At 40.5% G+C, this 25,895-nt stretch overlaps 1 protein-coding gene across 3 annotated transcripts in view; it reads left to right on the top strand.

Moving 5' to 3' along the window:
- PIEZO2 (piezo type mechanosensitive ion channel component 2) overlaps positions 1-25,895 on the top strand; it is a 309,596-nt gene that overhangs the window by 263,087 nt on the left and 20,614 nt on the right. For 2 of the 3 annotated variants that reach the window (XM_084887741.1, XM_084887740.1), the window contains 8 exons: positions 4,617-4,731; positions 7,155-7,214; positions 11,242-11,408; positions 13,180-13,346; positions 19,356-19,523; positions 21,991-22,536; positions 22,905-23,163; positions 25,458-25,640. In XM_084887741.1, coding sequence (XP_084743867.1) covers positions 4,617-4,731; positions 7,155-7,214; positions 11,242-11,408; positions 13,180-13,346; positions 19,356-19,523; positions 21,991-22,536; positions 22,905-23,163; positions 25,458-25,640 — 1,665 coding nt within the window. The remainder of the gene's footprint in view (positions 1-4,616; positions 4,732-7,154; positions 7,215-11,241; positions 11,409-13,179; positions 13,347-19,355; positions 19,524-21,990; positions 22,537-22,904; positions 23,164-25,457; positions 25,641-25,895) is intronic. The other variant, XM_084887742.1, reaches the window with a different exon arrangement.

The following is a 25,895-nucleotide window of genomic DNA, read 5'->3' as shown; positions in this document are numbered from 1 at the left end:
TTTTGTTTTAAAACAAATGGTCACTTAAATATTGCTTTGTTTTGAAAGTCAGTTTTATTTGTATTGCTAAAGATTTGAGAAGTTATTGAAGCAATAAAAGTATCTAGCACAGCTCTGATTTTTCCCATTTAACTGCTTTTTTCTCCCCAGAACTTACTGTACCATTCTCAGTTGTATAACTCATTAGCCTAAATATAATGTACTCAGTTAATGTATCATCAGTGCTACCTAAACATGATGATTTGTCGGAAGAGTTACATATGGAACAAAAGCTTGATATATATTTATATGTATATAGGTTGTATATAGATTTTAGGCAAGAGCCACATGTTAGAAGTTAATATTCATTGGTTTTACTACAGGCACCTAGAATTACATGTTGTGTCCTTGAAAAGGCTAATGTTAGTTTGCTGGCCAGGTCTTCTCAAGCTGGCAGGTCACATCCACTCATTTTCCCAATGACACTGAAGAGCTAAGTTACTATTCACGGAGACACCTTGCTCTGATGCTTTCGCACTGGCCCCATTGCTAACCTCTTGTGTTTCCAGATGACCGTGTTTGTGTGCATGTATGCAGCTAGCTTGTCAAATACTAACGACTTGCTTATTTTTGATCTAATGACTCTTGTTCTAACTCATCATGCAGCAAAGGAGAGACCGGGGTCGTCTTCACTATTTTCAAGGATTATGCACAACGTTTGACTGTCTTCTTTCTTTCTAACATAAGCACATTTTATTCTAGCTTCAATGACTGGCACATTTGAACCTAGTTGATGTAGTTGTAGAGACAAACTTATGCTGACATCATCTATTAAATTATTAGTTTTTGCTTTTTTTTCTACTAATTACTCTTGCTTTGTCCTTCTTTGTAGAGAGCTATTGGGAAGTTTGCATCAGCCATTTTAGCCTTGCCAAAGTCTGTCATTAAACTTCCCAAAACTATTCTTCAGTATTTAATCAGAGCTGCAAAGGTATTTGATGTTTTACTGGTGTGTGGTGTGTGACCCTCTGCTCTGTAGATCTTTAGACAAGCAGACCCTTGTTGCTACATCTGCATTTTCCCTGTCCTATAAATCGAGCAATGAAGGAATTCTAAGAATTTAAAATTTAGACAAAGCTTTCCACTAAGAGTTCTGAGAAGCCAAATTTCATATTATTTGATTATTGTTTTTCCATTGACACCAGAGCCTATCGAAAAATAGGAAGAGAAAATGCAGATATACATCTATTTCTGTCCTTTTTGTAGTTTTGTCTAAGTCACATCTCACTTGAAAGGGGTCCTATCTGGTTGCATGCATCAGTTACGATGTGTGAGAAGTTTAATTTTTCTCAGAAAGCTGGTTAAATTACAAGGAAGCGAATAAAAGATTCAGCTTGTTCCACCTCCTTCCTGGCTTCCTGTCAGTTCTCCATCTTCCTAAATTGGACATAGTGTTCCATTTCTTATTTGGAATTCAGCACACCTCCTCCCTACATGGAGCTGCCATGTGCAATCTGTGCAGCTGCTCCCTCCCAGGTACTGAGCTGAATAACTGTTCATGTCCAGTTACCGGTGCTGAATACGAGCAGTTATACTTCATCACTGAAAATCATAGGCAGTGAGTTACTCTTATTGTACTTGAAAGAAACCTGTTTCTCATGATTTAATCTGAGGCAAGCACTAAAACCCTTAGCTCTTTATGCTCCTCAGTGTTGAGCAAATGGTTTGGATAATAGCCAACACAGGTGTTTCTCACAGTTTACTTATTTAAATGCAGGTTATTTAATTCAGCAGGTCCTGAGGGGAGGACTGAAACTCTGTATTTCTCTCAAATTCCTGGGTGAAGTGCAAGCAGCTGGATCACCTTGAGTAGCCGTATCTACTCTAGGTCCCTGCCTATTAGTTTAATATTCACCGTTGTCACTTCCCCAGGATTCTTTCTTCTGTCTTCTATGAGTCTCTCCATCCATGTAAAACAATTTCTGTGAATGATTACAATGTAACTATCTTACTATTTTTTAAAAATCTTATTATTTAAAAAATACCTTCTTACAGACAACATAAAGAAAGTCCTGGACCACACCTGAATTAAAGGGCAGTTTATGAAATTTAACCAGTTTCAGTTAAGGATCTTTTATGTCAGTGAAGTCCTCTCCTGTTTTAAAGATTAAATTATTTTTATATAATTAAGTATTCTATAAAATGAATTCCATTTTCCTTAATAGTATATGATTAAAAAAATTTTTTTTAAAGTAAGAAAAAGTTGGGAATACAGTGGCAGTGCAGTTTGGAGAAGCCAGAGGTTAATAAATACATGTCCATGCACTTTCTACTTATGGTGAGTAGTACTCGGGTCTGGTTCCCTAGAGAGCCCCATCACATGGATGGTAGCTACAGCCACCAAGTAAGAATTGAGAAGTTTCAGTAAGAAAGTTCCATTTCTTATCTCAGTAAGAAATGGGATGTTTCCTCCTCCACCTTCATTATCAACTTTTTCCTGACACAGTTCAACTTAAGTGAAACTGACCCTCTGTCAGATGTGCCTGGGACTCTAATATGTTTGTATTTCTATCAGCATTAAGAGAATTTACCTACAAATAAGGAGCATCAATGGTTCTTTCCCCCTCCCTTCTTCACTCATATTTGCATTATCTAAATTCTTATTACTACAAAAAAGAACCGATAGACTTAATCATTTAGGTGTCATATGTAGAACCAGGAGTTCCCTTTAAATAGCCAAATTTCAGTGGTCCTCACCATTTCCCTAAGACCTCTTCAATCAAATCAAAGCACCTCCTCTTCTTCTCACCCTCCAGCCCAAAGGTTTCGTTTTCTTCAGAGGAGAAAAATGTTTCCAACTGTGCACTTGTTACATTCGCAAATCCTGAATTTTTTTATTTTTTTATTTTTGAGATTCTTGCATTCTCTAGAAACAGGATTCTAATAACTTTTTAAAATAAAATATATTTTGCTCGTAAGCTTGAAATTTTATTTACATTTAGCAGAATAGGTTTTTAAAAAGAATCAGTGTTTTGCGGAAGCAAGTTTGTTCATTAAGGAGATATTCTTGCTATTCTCCCCAATTAACATACTCAATAAACATTCACCATAAATTCTTTTATTTGATCCTTATTCTTCAAATTTCAGTTTATTCTTTTTTTATTTTTTTTATTTTATTGATTTTACACAGAGAGGAATTGAGAGGGACAGAGAGTTAGAAACATCGATGAGAGAGAATCATCGATCAGCTGCCTCTTGCACACCCCCCACTGGGGATGTGCCCGCAACCAAGGTACATGCCCTTGACCAGAATCGAACCCGGGACCTTTCAGTCCGCAGGCCGACGCTCTATCCACTGAGCCAAACCGGTCCCAGCAGTTTATTCTTTTTTAAAAAGATTTGGGGCATAAAATAATTTCTTTTTCTTTGCCTCCTGGGTTTTTTATTTAGAAATAAAAAATAATAATATATTTACATTAATTGCCCTTAAGATTCAGATTTCTACCAGTGAGAAGTAATGTTCTTAATAACCTATGACCTTTACATTTCCATATGTGGAAACATTGAATCCCATATATATATATATATATATATATATATATATATATATATATAGTTGATAGTACTACAGATATATCTTAAATTTTACTGGCAACGCAGTACCCATGGTTTCATTAAACAGTGCTTTTCAAATATCCCAGAAATCTGAACATTACAATCAATAAACTGAAAGTGCCTGGGTCTACAAGCGACCCTGCAAAATATTCCTTTAACTCTCTGATGAGAACAGAAAACCCAGCTTCCCTGAGACCCAGGGGTGTCTGCGGGTGCATGAGGCGCATGCCTGCCTGGCTTCATGGTTCTAGGTGGCTGACTCTGTATATCAAGGTTTCCTTTTTGTTCCTTCTCCTGCATGACTCTCGGCGGGTGGGCTGTTCATCATGGGTTATAATAATATACTATTGCAACTATTTTCAGCTCTTGAATGAAAAAGACTAAAGGCAACCAAAAGCTCAAGTTTTCCTTCCATACCATCTGCAATAACTTCTTAATCTTAATATCACAGTATTTTTCCTCTCCAAATACTAATCAATTTGCAAAGCCCTTTCTCAAGTTGCTGGTAATAGCTGTTATTCACAAGGGAAGGTATCAAATGTGCAAAACTGTTTCCCAACATAGGCCAGTAGAAGATGCTATTTTGCTTTTTTACTCAGAGTTTATTTATGATGGGAGAGCATTGAATTATTGATACTTAGTGAGACCTCCAGTTTATTCCATTGTGGGAAATGGGAAAGATCAATAGTTAAGAATCACAAATGTGATAATAATGGTGAGCTGGGGAAAATGCTGGTTTGTATGTACCCAAAGTTTCTCATGATTGTCTGTGATGCCAAATGAAATATTTTCCTACAAATCTGTCTCCATCTATTATTTCATGATAATGAAAGTAGCACAGGTCAGCTCAGCATATGAAAGAATACGGGGGTGGGAGCAGAAAGGATATTGGAGATGGTATTTAGTTTGTGTTGGGATAAAAAGAAAAAATGTTTCCAAAAGTCAGGAAGCTTGGTGTTGGTCGTTTTTCTTTTAATTAAATTATTAAAAAGCCAGACAATAATTGAACTTTCTCCCTTCAGTTTGTTTATCAAGCCTGGATTACTGACCCTAAAACAGCACTCCGACAGAGGCGCAGAGAGAAAAAAATGTCTGCAAGAGAAGAACAGAAAAGAAAGAGGAAAGGATCTGGGGAGGGTGAGTGTCCTGGAGTGCAGCTTCAGCCACATTCTCCACTTCTGTGGTCTTGACTACAACAGAGGAACTGCAAAGGACAGAATCTTTGGAGGAATCAAATTCTTAAATTCCAAAGAGTGCAAAGATTTTCACTTGTTCTTAATTGCTTGTGTCTGACACTTGGAAGAAATGAAAACATGAAGTTAAGATGCATTTATAAAATGGGGGAAGGAGGCAAAATAAACCCAAAGGAAGTCTGTAGAAAGAAAAAAAAATCATTTTGAGTGATTAAGTTATAGAAAATAAATATAAAACAAGACCTCGCCAATAAGTTAAAAGCTGTTCTTGGGAAAAAGTAATAATAAAGGTGAACCAAAAATGGAACATAACTACCAGTGCCATATTCAACATTAAACTGCTGCATTTGAAGGCATATGAAAGAAACACGTTTCTAAGGGGGGAGAGGGGATTTCAAACCACAACAAAACACACCAGTAGCAAAGGTAAAATGCAATGGAGGCACTCAGGAAAAACACTTTCATTATATAAATCAGGCTGAAGATAAGCATTTTAATATAATAAGAATCCCAAAATAGCAGTAAAAGTTCACCCCAGTGGATCAATAAATATGAAAACAATTCACAAATCATAAAGGGGAAATGGCGCTTTAAAAGGAGCTCGGCTTCACTAGTAACATGAGAAACATAAACTCAGTGTTTTGATATTTTGGGTTGTTACCTATGGGATTGGCAAGAACCTAAACACCTGATAACACTGGGACTAGTGGGAAGTTAAATGCTTTTGTAAAGTTGTCCATCCACTTTGAAGACAGTCCTACTAGACATCAGTCCCACTTCTATGTGTGTGGCGTAACCTGACGCAGGGTTTGCACATGTGCACAAGGACACCTGTCTAAGAGTATTCCTCAATCATTATTGGTTAATAACAAACATTTAGAAACATCTTAAATGCCCACATAAAGGAGACCCAAGTAAATTATGTTATCATTTTATAATGGGATACTCTTCAGTAGTTTAAGAAATGAGATGGGTTACTTTGAACTGATGTGGAGAGCAGTTCCTGACAAATATTGTCAAATGAAAAGCGTTATGTTGCAAAATGGCATACAGATCATGCAACCAATTACAAAACAAAGGAAACCTCAACGTAGTATTTTGCATTTTAATCAGTGCATATAATAGTGTGTAAATGCAAGAGGAAGATCAGGAAAAAATACTTAGAAAATTAATAACTGCTTGCTTCTGGGGAAGGGGTGGAGAGACTGAGATTAAGTGGTGTGATTAAAGGAAACTTTAGGCTTATCTAAATTCTTAAATTTTTGTGGCTTTACAGAGAAAATACATACATAAATTCTTTGTGAAATTAAAAATATATTTTAAAATAAAAACAACCATAATTTTTAATGGAACTCTACATAGAAACACCTCTCTCCTTTTTTACTATTCTGCCCCCTGCTACCTCATGGTATAGCTTTAATTTTATTTTACTTTCTTAGTTTAATAAGACAAAATTAAGACAGAGCTGATATAACAAGACATCAGTCAAGAGATAATGCACAGTCTGCCCTGGATACCCATCTACTGAGCTACCAAACCTTCACAACATACTGTGTTCCCTCCCCCTCCTTCCTCATGGGCCTGCAGGTGTGGTTTCCTTTGTTTTTCCAAAGTGAGTTCATGCCATACAAACTGCTCTTCCATGTTCATTCGTAATGTATTGTGACCATCTCTCCAATTAAGTATTCACAAATCCATATCCTCCTTTTATAATAGCTGTAGCATATTCTGTGATATGGATATACATAATTTATTCCACTATTACATCACTAATGGACAAAGGTTTGCTTCCAGATTTCTGCAGCCATAAACAGTGCTATCATAGACACCCCTGAGCAAAGCTCCGTATACAGTCGGACGTGTCTGTGTATTTAAATGGATAGCAGAAGGTCAGGAAGAACATGCACTTTCCACAGAACACATTAGCCAAAGTGTTATTACTGGGTTAGATGATGTGTCCTTCATTTTTTTTTTTTTTTTTTTTTTTTTTTTTTGCTTTAATAGGTATTTTCCGAAACCGGTTCAGTAATTTACTCCCGTGAGTGGAAGCGTGCACTTCCCCCTTGCTTTATCCCCACGATGTATTACTCTTTCTATTTTTTTTGTCTTTTTCTGGGATGATGAAAGGCTTTCATTTTTATTTGAATTTTCCTAGCTAATAAGACTGACTATACTTTATTTTCTTGATATCCATGATTTTTTTTTTTCTGGATGATATGAATTCTTACAACTTTTCCCCAGAAACTCTTAAAATAGACAGGAAATCTGAAATTTAATGTTTAAGTTTTATTTTATCCCAGAAGAGTGGGTTGGAGTTTAATAGACCCTAACTGAACCTAACTCTTGTTAATTGAACATGCTCGACAGGTCCTGTGGAGTGGGAAGACCAAGAGGATGAGCCAGTCAAAAAGAAATCCGATGGACCAGGTAATACAATAGAGACACCTACAACCAGGGAGAAATGTGAAACTGTTACTTGCCCAATGAAATTGCCTACAAATAATCAAATACTGTCTGTGGACTATGACTAAATAATCGGTGTCCTTTGGAATCTCATCTCTTGTGAAATTGCAAAGTGAGTCCTAAAAGTAGATCTGCTCCTTGAGCTGTTGGATTAATCACAGTCAGTTTATAAATTCTTTTATCCAAGTACCCATGAAAAGTGGTGTTGGGGAGCAAATGACAAATGCCCCACAGAAACCATCAGACTAGAAGAACAAAAAATATTGGCAATTAGTTTTAAAGATTATACAAGATAAGGAGAATTGGGGAGAAGAGAGGTACTCTGGAAACTTGGGCCAACTCCTCATTTTATGGGGGAAAACCAAGTCCTAATGAGGTTGCCCAGGATTTCAGAGTTACAATCAAGGACAGAATCCCTGTCTTCTTACTCCCAGCCCCATCATGGTATCATTCGGGGTTTGCATAGTGTGGGACTGGGAGGGAGATTTCTCCATGCAGGAAAAACAAAACAAAACAAAACAAAATTCTCCAAATGAAACAAACTCAAATGCCTCTTTAGCTCTATAAAAATGCTGTTTCCTTTGTGCATTATCAGCAGGCAAGTACTCTGGATAAATACATCCAAGGATGCCATCTGCTGGCTCAAAATGAGACTTCTCAAAGGCACTCTAATTACTAGTCATAATACCCTTTGTGGCACAATTCTTAAACCTGGCCTCCATTTCCAGATCATTTTATTCACACGTATGTGAACCCAGATCTTCTGTTATTGCTAAAAGCCTTATAAAATAATAATAGCGAACCCCTTAGATTTCACATCTTTGCCAGGCACTTTTCTGAGAGATTTAGACAAATTGATTTGTTCAAGCCTGGCAAAGATCCTCTTCCCCATTTAACTCAGTTTCTTAACTGAGGCAAAGAAAGAGTAACTACTTTTCAAAGGCTACATAGCACGAAGATTTGAACCCAAGGAGTCTGAACCCAGAGTTTGTGCTCTTAATGTCTATGTCCTATTACCTCTATCATTTTTTTTTTAAAAAAAAGTATCAATAAAAATCCCAATTTCATGTTAGTTAGTGATTACCCAAGTTTATAAAGTGCATGTTATACAGGTCTCCAACACAGTGATTTTAGTTTTAACATCAAGACCACCATTAGCAAAACTGTGAAATAATTATATTTATCTTTACCACCTCTAGGGAAATAACTGTGAATATGAGGGGAAAAAATAAGATGTCAAAAATATAAGATTTTGCTAATGTTTCTTAATAGTTGTAACTAACTTCAAGTCTTCCCGCCTCCACGGGTCAAATGGCTAGAGGTCCTATCCACACTACTGCGGGAATTGCATGTCTTGATCAAGATCAAAACAGAAACAGGAGTGTGGGGTGAAAAGAGAAGTGTCAGTGTCCCCAGGGTGTCCAGGCCTCTCTGGCTCAGAATTGCTCTTCTGTGGAATCTGTACCAACTCCACTCCATTCAGCTTCCCTCAGCACCTGCTGCCTCCTGGCCTTCTTTCTTTAATTGAAACTATTCTCTCGTGTCCCTACTTCCTAAAGTGTACCCCATGTAAAGATGTTAGGTGTGACACGATTTTGCCGAGGTTTGTGGGGAGAGTGGGAGGCAGTGGCAGCATGCATAGCAGGACACTATTTCCAGGAGAAGTTAGTGATCACTGTTCCCATCCGGGCAGATCGCTCACCAGCTGGTGTCTCTAAGGCCTGGCTTTCCAGCCACCTGTGGCTCAGGCCCCTTCCCTCCAGGCCCTTCTCATTTAATCAACCCCCATATCCTTTTCCAGTTTCCTTCTTAGCGACCTGCTGGCTGCTCCAAGGTTCTTGTTATTCCAGCAGGTAGAACTGTTAAACCCTCCTTTGTCTCCCTTGCCCATCTCCGCTCCGTCAGGGGGCCATCCCACATAGAGCTAAGCTGCTTGTGGTGTTTTCCTTTTGAGAAGAGCAAATGTTTACCCAGGAGAAAATCTGCCTTCCTCCTAGGCCACTCAATTCACAAATAATTTTTTTATTTTTTACCATTACAAAGTTAAACTCTGATTCACATTGTGGTGTAGGAATTAAAATACAGGGAGAAGGTTTGAGTCACACAGTGGTCATATCTGATCATACTAGATTCCAGGTCAGGAAACTATACCTGCCACCTGTGTTTATAAGGCTTGTTAGCTAAGGATGATCTTTATATTTTTAATGGTTGAAAAAATATTAAAAAGAAGTGTATTTCATGATATATGAACATTGTAAAACTAAGATTTCAGTATCTGCACATACAGTTTCATTGGAAACCGAGTCATTCCCATTCATAGACAATTCACTCATTGTCGATAGCTGCTTACACAGGACAGCAGCAGAGTGATTCATTGAAATACAGACAGTATGGCCTGGAAAGCAAAAAATATTTACTCTCGGCCCTGTTCAGAAAAAAAGTTGGTTGGCCCCTGCACAAGATCGTAATAGCTAGGCTACAATCATTAATTGTAAGTTCGTTAAGGTTTTACTATGACACTTAAATCTGGTTTTAGTTATTTATTTGGTGGGCAAAGAGTGAGATACAAGTTGGATTTTTACTGGTGGTGTTTGTTTTCAATAAACAGTAAGACAATTCTTAACTCATTCTTATGTTCACTAAGTGTCTGCTTTATTGTAATCAAGGTTTTGAAATCATTAAAAAAAATTAAAAATTTTAAATGCCAAGTTAAAAGAAAGGCGCAATTTGATCAAAATTTGGTAGCATGTCTTCAAGGATTCCTTGTATGCTAGTTGACAACTTATTGGCTTACAGGAACTAACTAACAAGATGGTTCATATGGGATCGTTCCTCTTTTATTTTGATTCAGACCTAAAATAAAATTAGGTCACAGCTATGGAGTCTCTTCAAACCTGATCATGATCAAGAAGTTCATGTTGGCTTCTCTGAGAGCTGGCGAGGGGCGTGCTGCATGGAGACATGCTTGGGGCACAGGTGCACCTGGAGCAGAGCTTATCCCACTGGGCAGCTCTCCCAGGCGCCCCCAGGCACAGCACAGATAAGGAAGAGAACCCAATTCTATCAGGAATTTCACAGCTTCTGCTGGTTTCCGGAGGGTGGATCCCATGTGCGTTGTTCTGTGGTTAGCACAGCTCAGTAGAATTAAGAATAGCGATATTTCAGTGGTGTACACATATACTCTTAGTACGCATACTGAGTTCTAAAGAATTGTTTTAAATAATTTAACTGAATGCAACTGCAATAGAAAGCATCAAATTCTTACTGAATCAACAGAATTGTTTCCAACAACTATTAAGAAAAGAAGAAACTGCCAAAACTGGTTTGGCTCAGCGGACAGAGCCTCGGCCTGCGGACTGAAGGGTCCCGGGTTTGATTCTGGTCAAGGGCATGTACCTTGGTTGCGGGCACATCCCAGTAGGGGGTGTGCAAGAGGCAGCTGGTCGATGATTCTCTCTCATCGATGTTTCTAACTCTCTATCCCTCTCTCTTTCTGTAAAAAAATCAATTATATATATATATATATATATATATATATATATATATATATATATGTGTGTGTGTGTGTGTGTGTGTGTGTGTGTGTGTGTGTGTGTGTGTGTTTTTAAAGAAAAGAAGAAACTTATAGAAAAAGAATTACAAGACCCAGTTACCTGGGAAAACACATACTGTTTGTATCCCTGTTCAGTAACATAACTATCTTGGAAGGCAATCTCTACTTTTAACCAAAAATGTAGGAATATGTCCTGGCAGCTGTCTTGACCAAAGGTTAACGATTCCGTCCTCGCTTGGTTTGCACGATGGTGGCTTCCTAAGCTGCAGTGGTCCCCACACCCCGTCATGCCCAGTCCGGGCCCAGTCCAGGCCCATTCTGCATGAGGCAGGGAGGCTCCGGCAGGTCTGCATTTGGTAAAACACCCCTGTGTTCCCACGGCAAAATGGCTGACCGCATTTGTTCCTTTGAAATTGTGTTTCTTTTTCTTCCTCCTAGATAACATCATCAAGAGGATATTTAATATTCTGAAATTTACCTGGGTGCTCTTTCTGGCCACCGTGGACAGTTTCACCACTTGGCTCAACTCCATTTCCAGGGAGCATATTGACATATCCACAGTGCTGAGAATTGAAAGATGCATGCTGACCAGAGAAATTAAAAAGGTAACACTCTTGGAATAATTCTCTTTGCTTCTTTCCACATTATATAGTTTGTGAAAGTCAATATCCAGAACTCTAAATAGCAAAAGACAAAATCCTTTCTTTCCAGACTGTCTCTACAGAACCCCTTTATTTTCCTGTCTATTTAGATCTGTGCCATGCTCAGAATTAAAATCACACACACACACACACACACACACACACACACACACATACACACACACACACACACACACACACACCCCAGTCCTGGGATAGTGGCCAATTAATTCATCCTATCTCCTCGCCTCATCTGAGTTTGCAGGTGCACAGACTCTACTGTGTCTCATAAAGGATTATGTTGTTTAGTCTGAGAATTTTGATCTGAAACTTCTCAGAGGAAAAATTAGGATATATGCAGAATAACAAAAATATAGTCATATAAGATTTATATACTTCATATTTTAAAATAATAGCTCATTTCTGGATACGTTACTATTCCATACATATTTATACATAGCTACAGACTTACATATAAGAAGGGATTCCTTTTTAAAACAATTAAAAAAATAACTGACATACAATATCATATTAGTTTCATGTGTACAGCATAATGATTCAATATTTCCATATATTATGAAATGATCACCACAATGAGTCTATGTAACTTTTATTACACATAGTTACAATTTTTTCCCTGTAAATTTTTAACATCTACTTTTTTTAAGCAAATTTCAAATAAAGTAGTTCCCCCTTATCCATGGTTTCATTTTCTGTGGGTTATCCTTGGTCAACCACAGTCCAAACGTTATCAAATGGGAATTCCAGAAAGTAACCCTCATAAGTTTTAAATTGCACACTGTGCTGAGTATTGTGATGACATTTCATCCCATCCTTCTCCATCCCGCCCAGGATGTAAACCATCCCTCTGTCCAGCATCTCCCTGCTGAGTACACTCCCGCCGGTTAGTCACTCAGTAGCCAGCTGGCTTATGAGATCCACTGTGGTGCTATCACAGTGCTTACACCCATGTAACCCTTATTTTACTTAAAAAATGGCCCAACGTGCGAGAATAGTGATGCTGGACATGAAGGTATGCCAACGACAAGCCATAAAGCTTACTGTCAGTGAAAAGGTGAAAGTTACTGATTTCATAAGGAAAGTGAAAAACAATATATTAAAGTTGCTAAGACCCATGGTGAGAAAGAATCTTCTATTGGTGAAATTGTGAAGAGAAAAGCTCTGTCCTAGTTTGCTGTAAGACAGTGAAAGAGGTCATCTTCCCCTCTTATTACATTATCATTGTTTTAATTTATTGTTAGTTATTGCTATTCATTTCTTTGGTGTGCCTACTTTATAAATTAAACTTTATCACAGGTGTGTGTGTACAGAAAAAAAAAACATAGTACAGGTAGGGCTCAGTACTACCCATGGTTTCAGTCACGCTCAGAGGGTCTTAAAATGCATCCCTTGTGAGTGAGGAGGGACTCCCGCACACAATACAATATTGTTAACTATAGAGACCCCGCTGTGCATTACATCCCCATGACTTACTTATTTTTCAACTGGAAGTTTATACCTTTTGACCATCTTCATCCATAAACAAGAGGGGTTTCTTGTGTAGCATTGTCCAATAACATTGGGTACCATTCATGAGTTGACATCAGTCCCCAGCTTCACCAGCTTTGTGTTCATCACTCCAGGCGTGCTTGATAGCTGAGAATTGTCAGTGTTGATAAATGCCCGGTGGCTGCAGAGTCAAGTAAGAACTGTGGCAATGTCTCCTTCACTGCAGGGCAACGTTCCCACTCGGGAAAGCATCCACATGTACTATCAGAACCACATCATGAACCTCTCCAGAGAGTCTGGACTGGACACCATTGACGAACGTCCTGGTGCCGCGTCAGGTGCACAGACAGCCCGCAGAATGGATAGCACAGATTCACATGACAGTATCTCCAGGTATTTCATGTTCTAAGCAGTGGGTTTGGTTTTGGCAAAGGTACAAGAGGTGGGCTTCATCAGTGTGAGAAATGAATGTATGAGATGAAAGTTCATCAGAACTTAACATGGATCCCCACCCTCCTCAGGTTATCTCCATTGTCCTCCCCTAGACTGAGCCAGGTAAGATCAGGTACCAACAAAAAACTAGGAGAGATACCTGTATGATTCCTAGGCACAGGATAGTGGTTTCCAAGCTGGAGGCAAGTAAGAATGAACCTTCCCAATGACAAAATGACTTATGTGTGTCAAGGGCTGCATCTTTAACTCTATTTTAATTTTTTTAATGTTTTTTATTGATTTTTTTACAGAGAGGAAGGGAAAGAGAAAGAGAGTTAGAAATATCCATCAGCTGCCTCCTGCACACCTCCCACTGGGAATATGCCTGCAACCAAGGTACATGCCCTTGACCAGAATCGAACCTAGGACCTTTCAGTCTGCAGGTCGACACTCTATCCACTGAGCCAATAGGGCTTTATCTCTATTTTAAAATGCCACTCCACAAAGTATCTTCTATACTAGAATCTTCTACCATATGTTGTTATCTTTGATATTTTTCTTTCAGAATTATCTCTTCGTTACTTATAATAAAAGTCCAAGAAGTGATTCTGTCAGCTCCCATCTTCCCTGAGTTCTGTGATCACACGCATTGTCACATAACATTCATTGGCCTTGGGCCAGCACCAAGTCTGTGTATAGGTTACCTCATAATGTTATGAGATGCATAATATTATCATCCCCCTATTGCAGAAGACAAGAGAGGTTAAGTAACTTACCCAAAGTCACACAGCTCAAAAGTATGTATAAGCAGACTCAGGACCCAAAACCATCTAGTTCAGCTCAGAGCCCATCCTCACAACCACCATACAGTATGCTGCCTCTCACTGCCTCCTCCACACTCCAGGCTGACTTTGAAAACTGACCTGTCTTTCTTACTGCCTATCCCAGAAAAGCCTATGAATGATTTGCACCACAGTGTTCTAGATAGCTGCTGTCAATTGTACAGATCCAGCTCTAGCGCTAAAGCGCAAGTCCTGTCCTAGGAGGAAAATGACATGCCTGAGGTAATTAGCTAGACCAGTGGTCGGCAAACCACAGCTTGTGAGCCACATGCGGCTCTTTGGCCCCTTGAGTGTGGCTCTTCCACAAAATACCACGGCCTGGGAGAATCTATTTTGAAGAAGGGGCATTAGAAGAAGTTTAAGTTTAAAAAATTTGGCTCTCCAAAGAAATTTCAACCGTTGTGCTGTTGATATTTGGCTCTGTTGACTCATGAGTTTGCCGACCACTGAGCTAGACTGAATGAATTACACCTTGTGTCCATCTTCAAATGTATCACTGAGAACATTCGCATCTTCATTGTTTTTATTAAATAGGTTAAAAAGCACCTATACCATGCCAGGCCCTTTGCTTGATTCTGGGATAGACACATAAAGATTGAGTTGTCTCTAACTGATTGGAGCCTGGGAAGAAAGACTCACCTACAGAATCATTTGTGGAATTCTGGGTTAAAATTCTTGCTGTATAAGGACATCAGAGATGGGCTGTATTCCCACAGCTGGTTTAGACGCCTCTGGTTCACTCCCAGTCACATGTCAGATGCGATGCTGAGCAAGGCACCAAGCTCTACTGGGCTATTTGTCCTTCACAAATTCTACATTTGTTACAAAACGAAAGAGGGGAAGGAACGAAGGCTATTTTATCAATACCGAAATACCAAACCTGAAATAGGTAACTAGAAGTTGAAATTGCAACCTCAATGGGGAGAAGTCAGTAAAAATATATTTATTTTGAAATGCTGTTTTTAGCTGTTGCTGAATTGCTGTACTTTAACTTCTCCACTTGTGCCTTTCTTTATTCTAATCATTTGATGTGGATCCAAAGCAATTTGGCATGGAAAGATATAAAAAAATAAAAAATAAAATAAAACACCAACAGAACCCTCAAGTTTTTAAATAGTACATGTGTTGCTCTGGCCAGAAGGCTCGGTGGCACACCAAAAGGTTGCGGATTTAATCCCTGGTCAGGGCACGCCCAGGAGGCAACTGATAGTTGTTTCTCTCAGATCACTGTTTCTCTGTGTATATGTGTGTCTTTCTCTTATTCTCTTTCTCCATCTTTCTCTCTCTAAAATCAATAAAAATGTATCCTTGGGTATAGAGAAAAAATAGTATACATGTTCAAATCTCATTTTTATTTAAAAAACATATTACTCATACATATATTGGTTTAAATTTGATTTTTTTGTACCAAAAAAATCCTTATGGATATAACCTCTCCAGTCCTCTGAAAATATCGATAGGTATTGATTCTTTTACAATCCTTTGAGGAATATCTATTATAAGTTCCAAAATAATAGATATATTTCAGCCATTGTAAATTTTTGTGAACAGATAAAAACACTTAGGGACAGAAACTCTTAAGCATTTCAAGGTAAAAGCATTTATTTGCTAATTGAGATGCTGTTTAAAATGCTTGTGGTTCCTAGAATAAAATAATTCATTGTTATAACATTGTGCATGGTAATAAAACTTAATTTTTCGTTCTATTTCTACCCACTCATACACACATTTCTCAGTAATTAATTTCTGAAACCATGGGTGACGTCAGTTGCAAAGTGAAAATAGTGTTCTTGCATGGCGAGTGCTGACAGTGCCTCCTGTGTGTCTTCCTGAGAGCGTGCCACAATCAGCGTTGCTGAAAGGAAGCTTCATTCTCCTTTGACAGACGCCATTGAGACAAAAAGTCATGGTGGTTTATGTTTATTTTTGCAGCCCATAAAGACTGTCCAATTTGGAAGCTACCAACCTTGTTAAATGCGTTCTTGTAACAATTTTTTTTTTTTTTTGCTCAGAAATACAAATTTTTTTTCCAGAAAGTTTCAAGGGTTTTAGAAGCCTCCTGAATATTACACATGAACATGACTGGAGAATAATTGCTCCAGAACCAAATTCTGAATCAGACTAATCAAAAAGAGCAAAGAGAACATTGGAAAGTGAACTGAAAATAAATTATCCATAAAATAAACATACATAATTTCTACTTCTAGAATATATATGCAATTAAAAATTAACTAAAATTATAAAAATAGAAGAAAAAAGAACGATTTCAAATACAATCAAACAACTCCCCTTACATCTAACCCATATTTGTTAAAATTACAAATACAAAACTATGTCCATAATCAAAAATTTTGAGGTAGAAGATACTTAAAGCCATGAGTCGCTTTTTAACAAAGACAGAATATCCCCCAAATTTTAAAATGGCCAACCCATCAACAAATTTACTATTAAAAACCAGTACCTCTAAAATTAATTTTTACTTTTTCTTTCTCGACCTAAAGAAAGGGGAGATACAATAGTGTCTATGATGCCATGATGTCTGTTGTGAGGAAACGGAATTCACCTATTTGCCCTCTTATGAATGGCTGAGCTGCATTCCTAGTTTCTTTGCTTTAAGAAAACCTTCAAATCTTTAGCGTTTGTCTATGCCAGAGTCTATAGTAGGCCATGCTGATCGTTGGAAGGGCAGTACTCTTCCCTGGAAGGCTTTCTGAGGGTAGAAGCTTGCTCTCAACACCTGTGTGATGGGCAGGGTCTAGGAACTCACATGCTCAGTGTGGCCCTGGCCCCTTTGCAGAAGCCCCCGCCTGGGTGGACCCTCCCACCTGCCACAGCTTCCGCTCCAGCATCCATGTCACCCATCTGTCGTTCTGGGCTTACAGTAAAGGAGGTTGGGATGGGAACCTACCGAACAATTTTGTATTCCCTTTGACTTTATTAAAATAGTTATGATTTCCATCAAATCCAGATGTAAAATAGCAATTATTTTAACCATAGTTGTGGTATAAAATCAGATATCATCTGCCTTCCCAGAAAATGCATTGGCTTAAATTCTTGTGGGAAACATTAGTGACATCCCAAGGATCATTCCTGGATGTGAAGGGACTGATGATCCTTTGAGGAATGTCCCCTAGAGGTTGCTGTGTGACCCTGCAAGGTGACAACCATCCATGTAGGCTTGTTTTCTGGGCCTGTTTTTATAAAGCTCCTCCCTTTCCCTTTTACATTTAAAAAAGTCCTGGATTGGGCCACAAATCAGTCTCACTCCGAATAACCCGATCGCATGGGGTCTGAAGGTGGGCGGGTGGGACAACAGAACTCAGTGCAGGAATTAGCAAGGTAAGTAGGGATTAGAGCAGTGGTTCCCATGCGGAAAGTCTGAGCAGTGCTGCAGGAGAGGGAGCACCATGTCCCTCTGCCTGCAGACTCCAAAAAGGCCATGGGGCTGCACCTCTACAAATATGAAGGGAAATACAGAGATGCAAAGATCAGGTCCCTCTTCTCAGAAATGATGAAATGGGGACCCCAGAGAGGGGAACTGACTCATCTAACACTGAACAGCCAGTTAATGTCCATGTGGAGACTCAAGTCCAGTCCTCCCTGTGTTTGTCCTCATGTTTCTAATTTTCCTTGCTGTCATCTCGTTTTGTGAAGGACATGGTGACATCTAAAGGAATGATGGCTTTTTTTTTTTAAGCCCGTCTCTGTGTCCTTATTAGAGACCATTGGATTGCTGACAGTCTCGCCTCTCTCACTGCCCTCGCCCTCTCCTGGCCATGTAGCTGTGACATGCATAGCAGGATGCTCCACTGGAGCCCTCGTGGGGTTATGCTAGAGCACCTGGAACCTGACAAGCCCTTTAACTGATTCCATGAGTGAGTGACTCAGATTCCTCCGCAGCCCCCAGAAGTTGTTACATCCTGAATGGTGTCCATTTCTGCCTCACAATCACTGCCTGAGGTCATCGGCTGTGCAGGTTGGGTATATAGTAGGTCTCCTCTTGCAGTCACCTGGTAAAGATAGATGTTCAGCCTAACAGTGTCAGCTGGGGAATCAGCCATCCTGTACCACAAAGGCCTGCCCTCCCGGCTCAGCCAAGTGGTTAGCATTCAAATTGGAAGACCCATATTCCAGTAACCACCCCATAGGCTCTTTGGGGTTAAGCTATATGTCTGAACTGAAATCGTGTCTATGTCATAACTCTATTTGCTTCTTCTTCAGTAGCGTCACTCAGTAGCATCTCAGTCCTGAGTCTGCCATCATTCCCTCCCCAGTTGTTGCTTCACTGGGGAACAGGAGGTGAGGATTGAGGCCAGTGGGTTCTTACCCTATCCATCAAGACCTAACAGTCATGCAGAAGGAAACATTCATGAGGCAAAATGAAAAGTTAACAGACAAAATGACCCTGCCATTGCTAGACTTCCTCTGTTGTTTTCTTTGTACCATTTTATTTCTTCTTTTTTTTTTAAATGTTGGTTTATATCCAGTTGCATATCAAACCAGCATCTCTTCTCCATGCAAGGCATCTAGTTCGGCTTCACTGAATATCACTCAGAAAATGGGGTGGAATATTCAGCTTGTTGCATCGTCCCTGAGCTTCCCTCTCTCATTTGGAAACTGTGTTTTAAAAAAAATGAAATATTTTATGTAAATTTTACGTGAGCAGATATTTCTGCTTAAGCGATTTGGTTACAAAATACTGTCAAGGAACTCAAGTAGCTCCAAATAAAGCATGTGTCTCAATTTAAAAAAACAAAACAAAACAAAAAAACACAACAAATAAAAAACACCTCAGTTGCAAAGTTATAATGCTATGATTTCTCTGTGAGGGGAGTGTCGGGACTTATAATTATTCTGTTTCCATGTCCCAGCCAGAGAGTGACATTTCATACTCACCAATATATTTTAACCAACGTATTTTGTTAAATCCAGTACTATTGTGTTTTATTGTCCTGCCAAACAGGTCCTTCCCTGCCCTTGAGCCCTGCTGTGGTGGTCGTCATTGCCATGGTGTTGGTGTCGTGTGTGGTCTGCTGCATGGCAGTGTGTTGGTCAATTGATCCAATGTGTGAACTGATTTTCCACTGGGGTTTTAACACTGTGTCTCTGTAACTGTTTGCGCTGCTAGCTGCTACACTGAAGCAACCATGCTGTTCTCAAGGCAGTCTACCCTTGATGATTTAGATGGACCAGAAACTGTTCCTAAAACAAGTGAGCGTGCTCGACCTAGGCTCCGTAAAATGCTCAGCTTGGATATGTCCTCCTCATCAGCTGACAGTGGCAGTTTAGTATCAAGGTGCTTAACTTGTGCATGCTTTGTTCTCTGATTTTATACCCCCCTCCCGTCTCATTGCAAATATAAGTTTGTGTGGTGGATGTTTTCTTTTTCTTTTTAAGAATTTGCATGAATAGCCAAAGCATAACCACCACCTTCCTGGGACATACCTGGCTATTCCCAGGACAGCATTCTAGGAAACTGACTGCTCTTTAGTTTTTGTCTGTTAGGAGTTTCTTAAAAACGCTTATTATAAACATTGTCCTCCACTTTGTAAGTATTGTACACTTTTCACTTTCGAAGCAATAAGCATGTTTCCCCATTGGTTGAGAGCTCATGTAGGCAGACCTCACAGGGGGAAATGAGATTTTTCTCATGATTTCATCAAAAGATACATGCAGTAGGGAAAATTATGAAAATTTGCCACATATGATCCTTTCTATACAGAATAAATCTGCCCACATTTTATATGCATAACTGACATAAAAAGTCAGAATAGATTTACCATTGATTTTTTAAGAAAGAATAGCATGATGCAATAGATATAATAGTTCACATTTGCAGACTGTGACTTGTTTTGTTTATAAAAGATGACTTTGGGCTTAAGTTCCTCATTAAACCCTATCATCAAATAAAAATCTTTTAGAAATTAAGTGAACTCCCAAAACTTATTTGAGTTGCCTTTGAATGGTCAGCAGGACACAGGAGCATCAGCTGTGTTGTGCTTATCCTGACACCAAAATAACCCAAACCGAAACGAATTTCAGTTTTGGCAAATCAGAGGGCCGTTAGCCTCTTTTTGCTGGCAGCTGTGTATCCTAATAGAGTGCTGCAGCATGCCAGGCCTGGCACTGGTGGAATGCTTTGTCATGAGAGGTTTCCTGGCAGACACATGCCATGCTGTTCCACTTTGCTGCTTCCTGGAGGGACCAGGATCTGTTGAATCCCTTTGGGGACAGACCAAATAAAAAACCATAGAGAGCATTCCTGTCATTGGATCTAGTGTAACTGGAAGTTAGAACAGGTATGGAGCTGACTCCAGTGGTCTGAAAATTCCCTGAGGTGATCAGTCAATTTCATGGCCTTCCTAGGAGGCTATTGGAGGTAAGTCTTAGCAAAATTCCAGTTTGGCATGACATTCCAAGAGCCTTCTACGTGATGTGCATGCAGCTTAGGGCCAAAGCCCTGGGAATACTGAACACCTGAGAAGGTCCCAAGAACTCACGCAAATCTGGTTCTTCAGCCTCAGGACTCAGCCAAGTTTCTCCATTCATTCACTTATTCATTAACATGTGTACACTGGTGTCGATGACAAGAAAAATGGGCATAATCTATGCATTTGAGAATTTCAGTGTTTATTGGACCCTAGTTGTCCACATATGCCATTCAGATAGATAATAGTGCATGCTTCAGGATCTAACAAGTTATAGTTTTATATCCACAGATTCCATGGATGTGTCTGAGGTAAATAATATTAAACGCATGCCATGAATTTCACTGGTGGGCCAGCTCTATTTTCATTTCCAACTTTTTCTGCATGGGCCTGCCAGGGAAAGTTAGAGGATAGAACACAAAAAGGAGGAGAGGATGGTGCAAAAGAAATAGACAGGATGCCAAAAAGAGAGAGTGAGACAAGGGTGGAGAGCTGATCGGAAGTGAACACTAGAAGGGGGGCTGGCAGAGAACATCAGCGGGAATCGTTGGGAGGAGAGAGAGCTGGACTGACCCTTGAGGGTGGAGCAGGCAGCCCCAGGGAGAGATCACCCTGAGAGGAGATGGTGGGTGTTGCCATGTGCAGGCAAAGAAGTGATCGGAAGGTGGTTAGGAGCTAGAAATGGTGAAAATTCAGTCAAATGTGATAATCACTAACAAGAAAAAGGCAAAGGGTGAGAAATAGGAAGAAGAAACAATTATGAAAGAAGTGGGCCATTTTTTAAAAATAAAGCATGCAGTTGTTTAGCCACTATTTTATTCCTACCATCCTTCTGGATGTGGATGAGCCAGTGGCAAGGACTGACAGTAGAGTTTACCTTGGTCAGCACCAACAGACCCAAACTCGCCATGCTTCTCACCTGCATATGTAGCCTGCTTACAGGGTAGAGAAGGGGAGGTATGCTGTGCTGGGTCTCAGTTTGGAGGTAAATACTGGAACGCACGGCTGTGAATCCTGAGGTCATTTTTAAAACCTCCATGCCCAGGTGGGGTTAGCATCGTGGAAGCCACGTGACTTGCTCTGGTTTTCCACTGGGTGTGTGCACTGCCAGCTCCTGCATTTCAGAGGGTGCGGTTTGCAGTCTGCAGACCAGGTGTGACTGTCCCGAAGGAACAAAGCAGATGGGACGTAGGGAAGGGAAACGTGGCATCTAACTGCCCATCTGCCTGGATGGTCTTATTTGGGAGCCCTGAGGAGGTATCTGGAGAGTTGGAGAGGATGCTGAGGAGCTGGGTGCTAAGCCCAGGGTCTGTGCCCGTCCCTCTCTCCCGACAGCGAGCCCACGCAGTGCACCATGCTGTATTCGCGCCAGGGGACCACCGAGACCATCGAGGAGGTGGAGGCTGAGCAGGACGAGGTGGAGGCCAGCCAGGACATGGAGGCCCAGCAGGATGAGGACGTGGGGGTCCAGGACAGCGATGATGATGAGGGCAGTGAGGCCGAGGTGGACTTGGGGCCAGATGGGCATGAGGGGTCTGATGAGGAGGAGGATGAAGAAGAGGAGGAGGAGGAGGAGGAGGAAGAGGAGGTGGAAGAAGAGGCAGAGGAGGCCCAGGACTCCGAGGAGTCTGAGGAGGCCGGCCTCACCCCAGACACTGAGCTACCACGGACCTTCACGGAGGACGGAGACATGGAGGTCCCGCCGTCCTACAGCAAGGCGGTCAGCTTCGAGTGCCTGTCCTTCGGCTCGCAGGAGGACTCCGCTGGGCCCAGCCGCATGGCCGTCAGCCCCGACGACAGCCGCTCGGAGGACAGGCTGGGGTCCAGCATCCTCCCGTCCCTGACGCACGAGCTGACTGCCAGCGAGCTGCTGCTGAACAAGTAAGAGCCCGCAGGCCATGGGGAGGCATCTGGGAGCCAGGAGCTGGGAGCCAGGTGCTGGGGCTGCACATAGAGGCAATTCTATGTACAAACACCCACCTGCATGTTTACAGCAGACAGATACAGTTCTCATTCCTCCTCAGGCTGCACATACAACACAGGCTCGGCACGTCTATCCCTAACGGTAGAACTAGCAAGAGCTGACAGTAGACGCTGCTCAGGTGTCCTGTAATATAACATTGGGGGGGGGGGGGTCCAAAGGAAATCCGGAGGCAGAGGAAAGGGAAAGGACAGGAAGGCTCTTGCAACATGACAATCAGGAATTTGGAGAAATGAAGATGAAAGGATTGTCGTGCTTATGCTCACAGGATGTTTCACGATGACGAGCTGGAGGAGTCGGAGAAGTTCTACGTGGACCAGCCGCGGTTCTTGCTGCTGTTCTATGCCATGTACAACACGCTGGTGGCCCGCTCAGAGATGGTGTGCTACTTTGTGATCATCCTGAACCACATGGTCTCCGCCTCCGTGATCACCCTCGTGCTCCCCATTCTGATCTTCCTCTGGGCCATGCTGTCTGTGCCAAGGCCCAGCAGACGGTTCTGGATGATGGCCATTGTCTACACAGAGGTAGGCCTGGGGTACCACCTTCTGCAAGCTGCATGGGGCATTTGCGATAGGTGGGCCTGCCCCGACTCCCAGATAGTTGAACACAGAACAATCAGTAAATGTATATTCTTAGGTATAAATGACATACCTAACAGTTACCTCATGCGTGTAATTTATCTATATCTTTTTACACTTTACACATCACACAGAAATAGGTGCTAATATCATTCCTATTTAATAGATAAGGGACCAACCTTAATAAGGTTAAACAATTGGCCCAAAGTTACCCAGCTAGTGAGTGGCGGGGCTGACTCCTCGAGCCTGGTTGTCTGTCCTGTGATATTAACCACAAAGGTAACAACAGTGCTATGCAGACCCAAGCATATTGCCTGAGCCTGGGACTGTTCCATGAATGGATACTGAATTAAATAATATATTATAGTTCGCCCTTTTAATACAGTTTAATGCAGCAAGAATATATCCCATTTCTAAACTTAGGCCAGTTTCCCTAAATCAAAACACCAAGTTATATAATAACCCACTTAAAAATCCGAATAACAGAAAGGGAGAATTGCCAACTCATTTCCATCACAGGTGAGGGGACAAGAGACTACAGAGTTAGACAGGTGCTGTGCCTCACGCGGCCTGGTGGGGCGGAGAGAAGTTAGGTATCATGGCAACTTCTCAGAGAAAGAGAACTTAGAACTGAATCTTAAGGGATGAGTATAAAGTCACCAAAAGAAGGAAAGCAAAGGGAGCACCAGTCATCAGAAATAACCCATGCAGACAAATGAAGGTGTAAGACAACCTGGCACATGCCAAGAATGACAGGTGGTTTAGATGGCTGGAAGGCAGGCTGTGCATGGAGAGTGCAGCAGAAGGAGCGTGGGAATGCAACAGGGTTTATGCTCAGGATCTCTTACCCTTTGAGACAGCATGGAGGAACATGGAGAGTATTATCATAAGTAAAATAAGCCAGTCAGAGAAAGACAATTATGTGGAATCTAATGAACAAAATAAACTGATGAACAAAATAGATCCAGAAACATAGAAACATGGAACAAACTGTCAGATTTCAGGAGGAAGGCAGAGGTGAGTGGGTGAGAGGAAAGAGATCAACCAAAGAACATGTATACATACATGCATAACCTATGGACATACACAGTTGGATGGTGAAGGCCTGGGATGGAGAGTAGGCTAGAAAAGGTTAATGAGGGGGATAAAAGGAGACTATGTAATACTTTCAACAATAAAGATAAGAAATAAACAGGGGCATGACTTGATCAGATTTGTGTTTGCAAGTTTTTATACAGAATGAAAGTGGACACATCGAGGCCAGCTAGGACACTATTTTAAATTATGGGTGAAAAGTAATAGAGTTTGAATGCAATGCCAAAGAGGTTGAAGATGAGTGGGTAAATGTGGTTTCAGTGATTGACTAAAGCTTATTGCGATGTGAAGAAGAAGGGGAGAGGCAAAAATGACCTCCAGGTTTCTGCTTTGGAATTTGGTACGTGGGGATGTTCGCTAAGATAAGAAACACAGGGCTGTTCTTCACAGAAGCCTGACTGAGAAGACGAGAGAGAGAAGAGCTAAAGGAAGACTCTAGGTCCAGAGAGGACTTTTAAAGTACTTTTATTAATGAATTTTGTATATGGCAATGAATTCCTGATGATATAGACATTAGAGGAATGCTTAAATGAAACACATCAATTTTCTCATTTGTCCTTCTCTCGCAGCATGCCACTTTTCTACGTTTATGCACTTAGAACAGCACAAGCGGCCAATTAGTTTCGTTTACCTTTATATCTTCTTGAGAAGAACTTCCAGTGAGCAATAAAGTAGGGAGAAGAAAGAGACTGGAGTAAAGTGAAAACTGTGTACATCAAACCTGCGTAATATTGTTCATAGAGATTGCAAGTTAAAGCAATGCATAAAATATAATAAAGGCATAAACATTACCCTACTCTTGTGTCCTAATACCATATTTTAATAGCTGATTATTAGCTATGTATCAAATCAGTATAAATTAGCCTACTTCTCAAAAATATGGCAAGTTATTTAAGTAGTGTCATGAGTGACCTGACTGACCCTGTTATATCTACAATCAAAGGCAGTCACAAGGGTAAGATTTAGCGCCTGTTCTGGCCATTGGTCTGTAAGAACGGTGACGTAATCGTTTCATGTAATTGTGTGCATTTATACCATCAAAACTGTGAAATGAATTTTTCTTAGTTGTTTTATATTGCTGTCTCTCCTATATAACTATGCTTGCAAGGATTTTTTTTTTAATAATTTTTATCATCCATGTATAGGTGACAATTGTGATCAAGTATTTCTTCCAATTTGGGTTCTTTCCCTGGAATAAGAATGTGGAATTGAACAAGGACAAACCTTTCTACCCAACTAATATTATAGGTGTGGAAAAGAAAGATGGTTATGTTCTGTATGATCTCATTCAGCTCCTGGCTCTTTTCTTCCACCGATCAATTTTGAAGGTACAGTTTTAACAGTTAACCAGTCCATGCTGATAAGTGTTGTCCCTGTAATATTCCTAGAGACTGTGAACATTAGGATTGGTGATAGTGCTGAAGGGTCAGTGGATGGTGTTCACTTGTATGCTTTAAAACACACACACACACACACACACACACACCATCATATTCATTTAGTGGACATTTTCTTCAGTACTCTGTGCTCAATAATGTAACTTATAATAAATCTGGGATCAGAATAAATGCAGAGTCTGGCTG

The sequence above is a fragment of the Pipistrellus hanaki genome (assembly GCF_964339955.1).
Source record: "Pipistrellus hanaki genome assembly, chromosome: 6".
Classification (NCBI taxonomy): Eukaryota; Metazoa; Chordata; class Mammalia; order Chiroptera; family Vespertilionidae; genus Pipistrellus; species Pipistrellus hanaki.
Note: the sequence above shows the minus strand (reverse complement) of the source record. Positions and strands in the feature narration are given on the sequence as shown.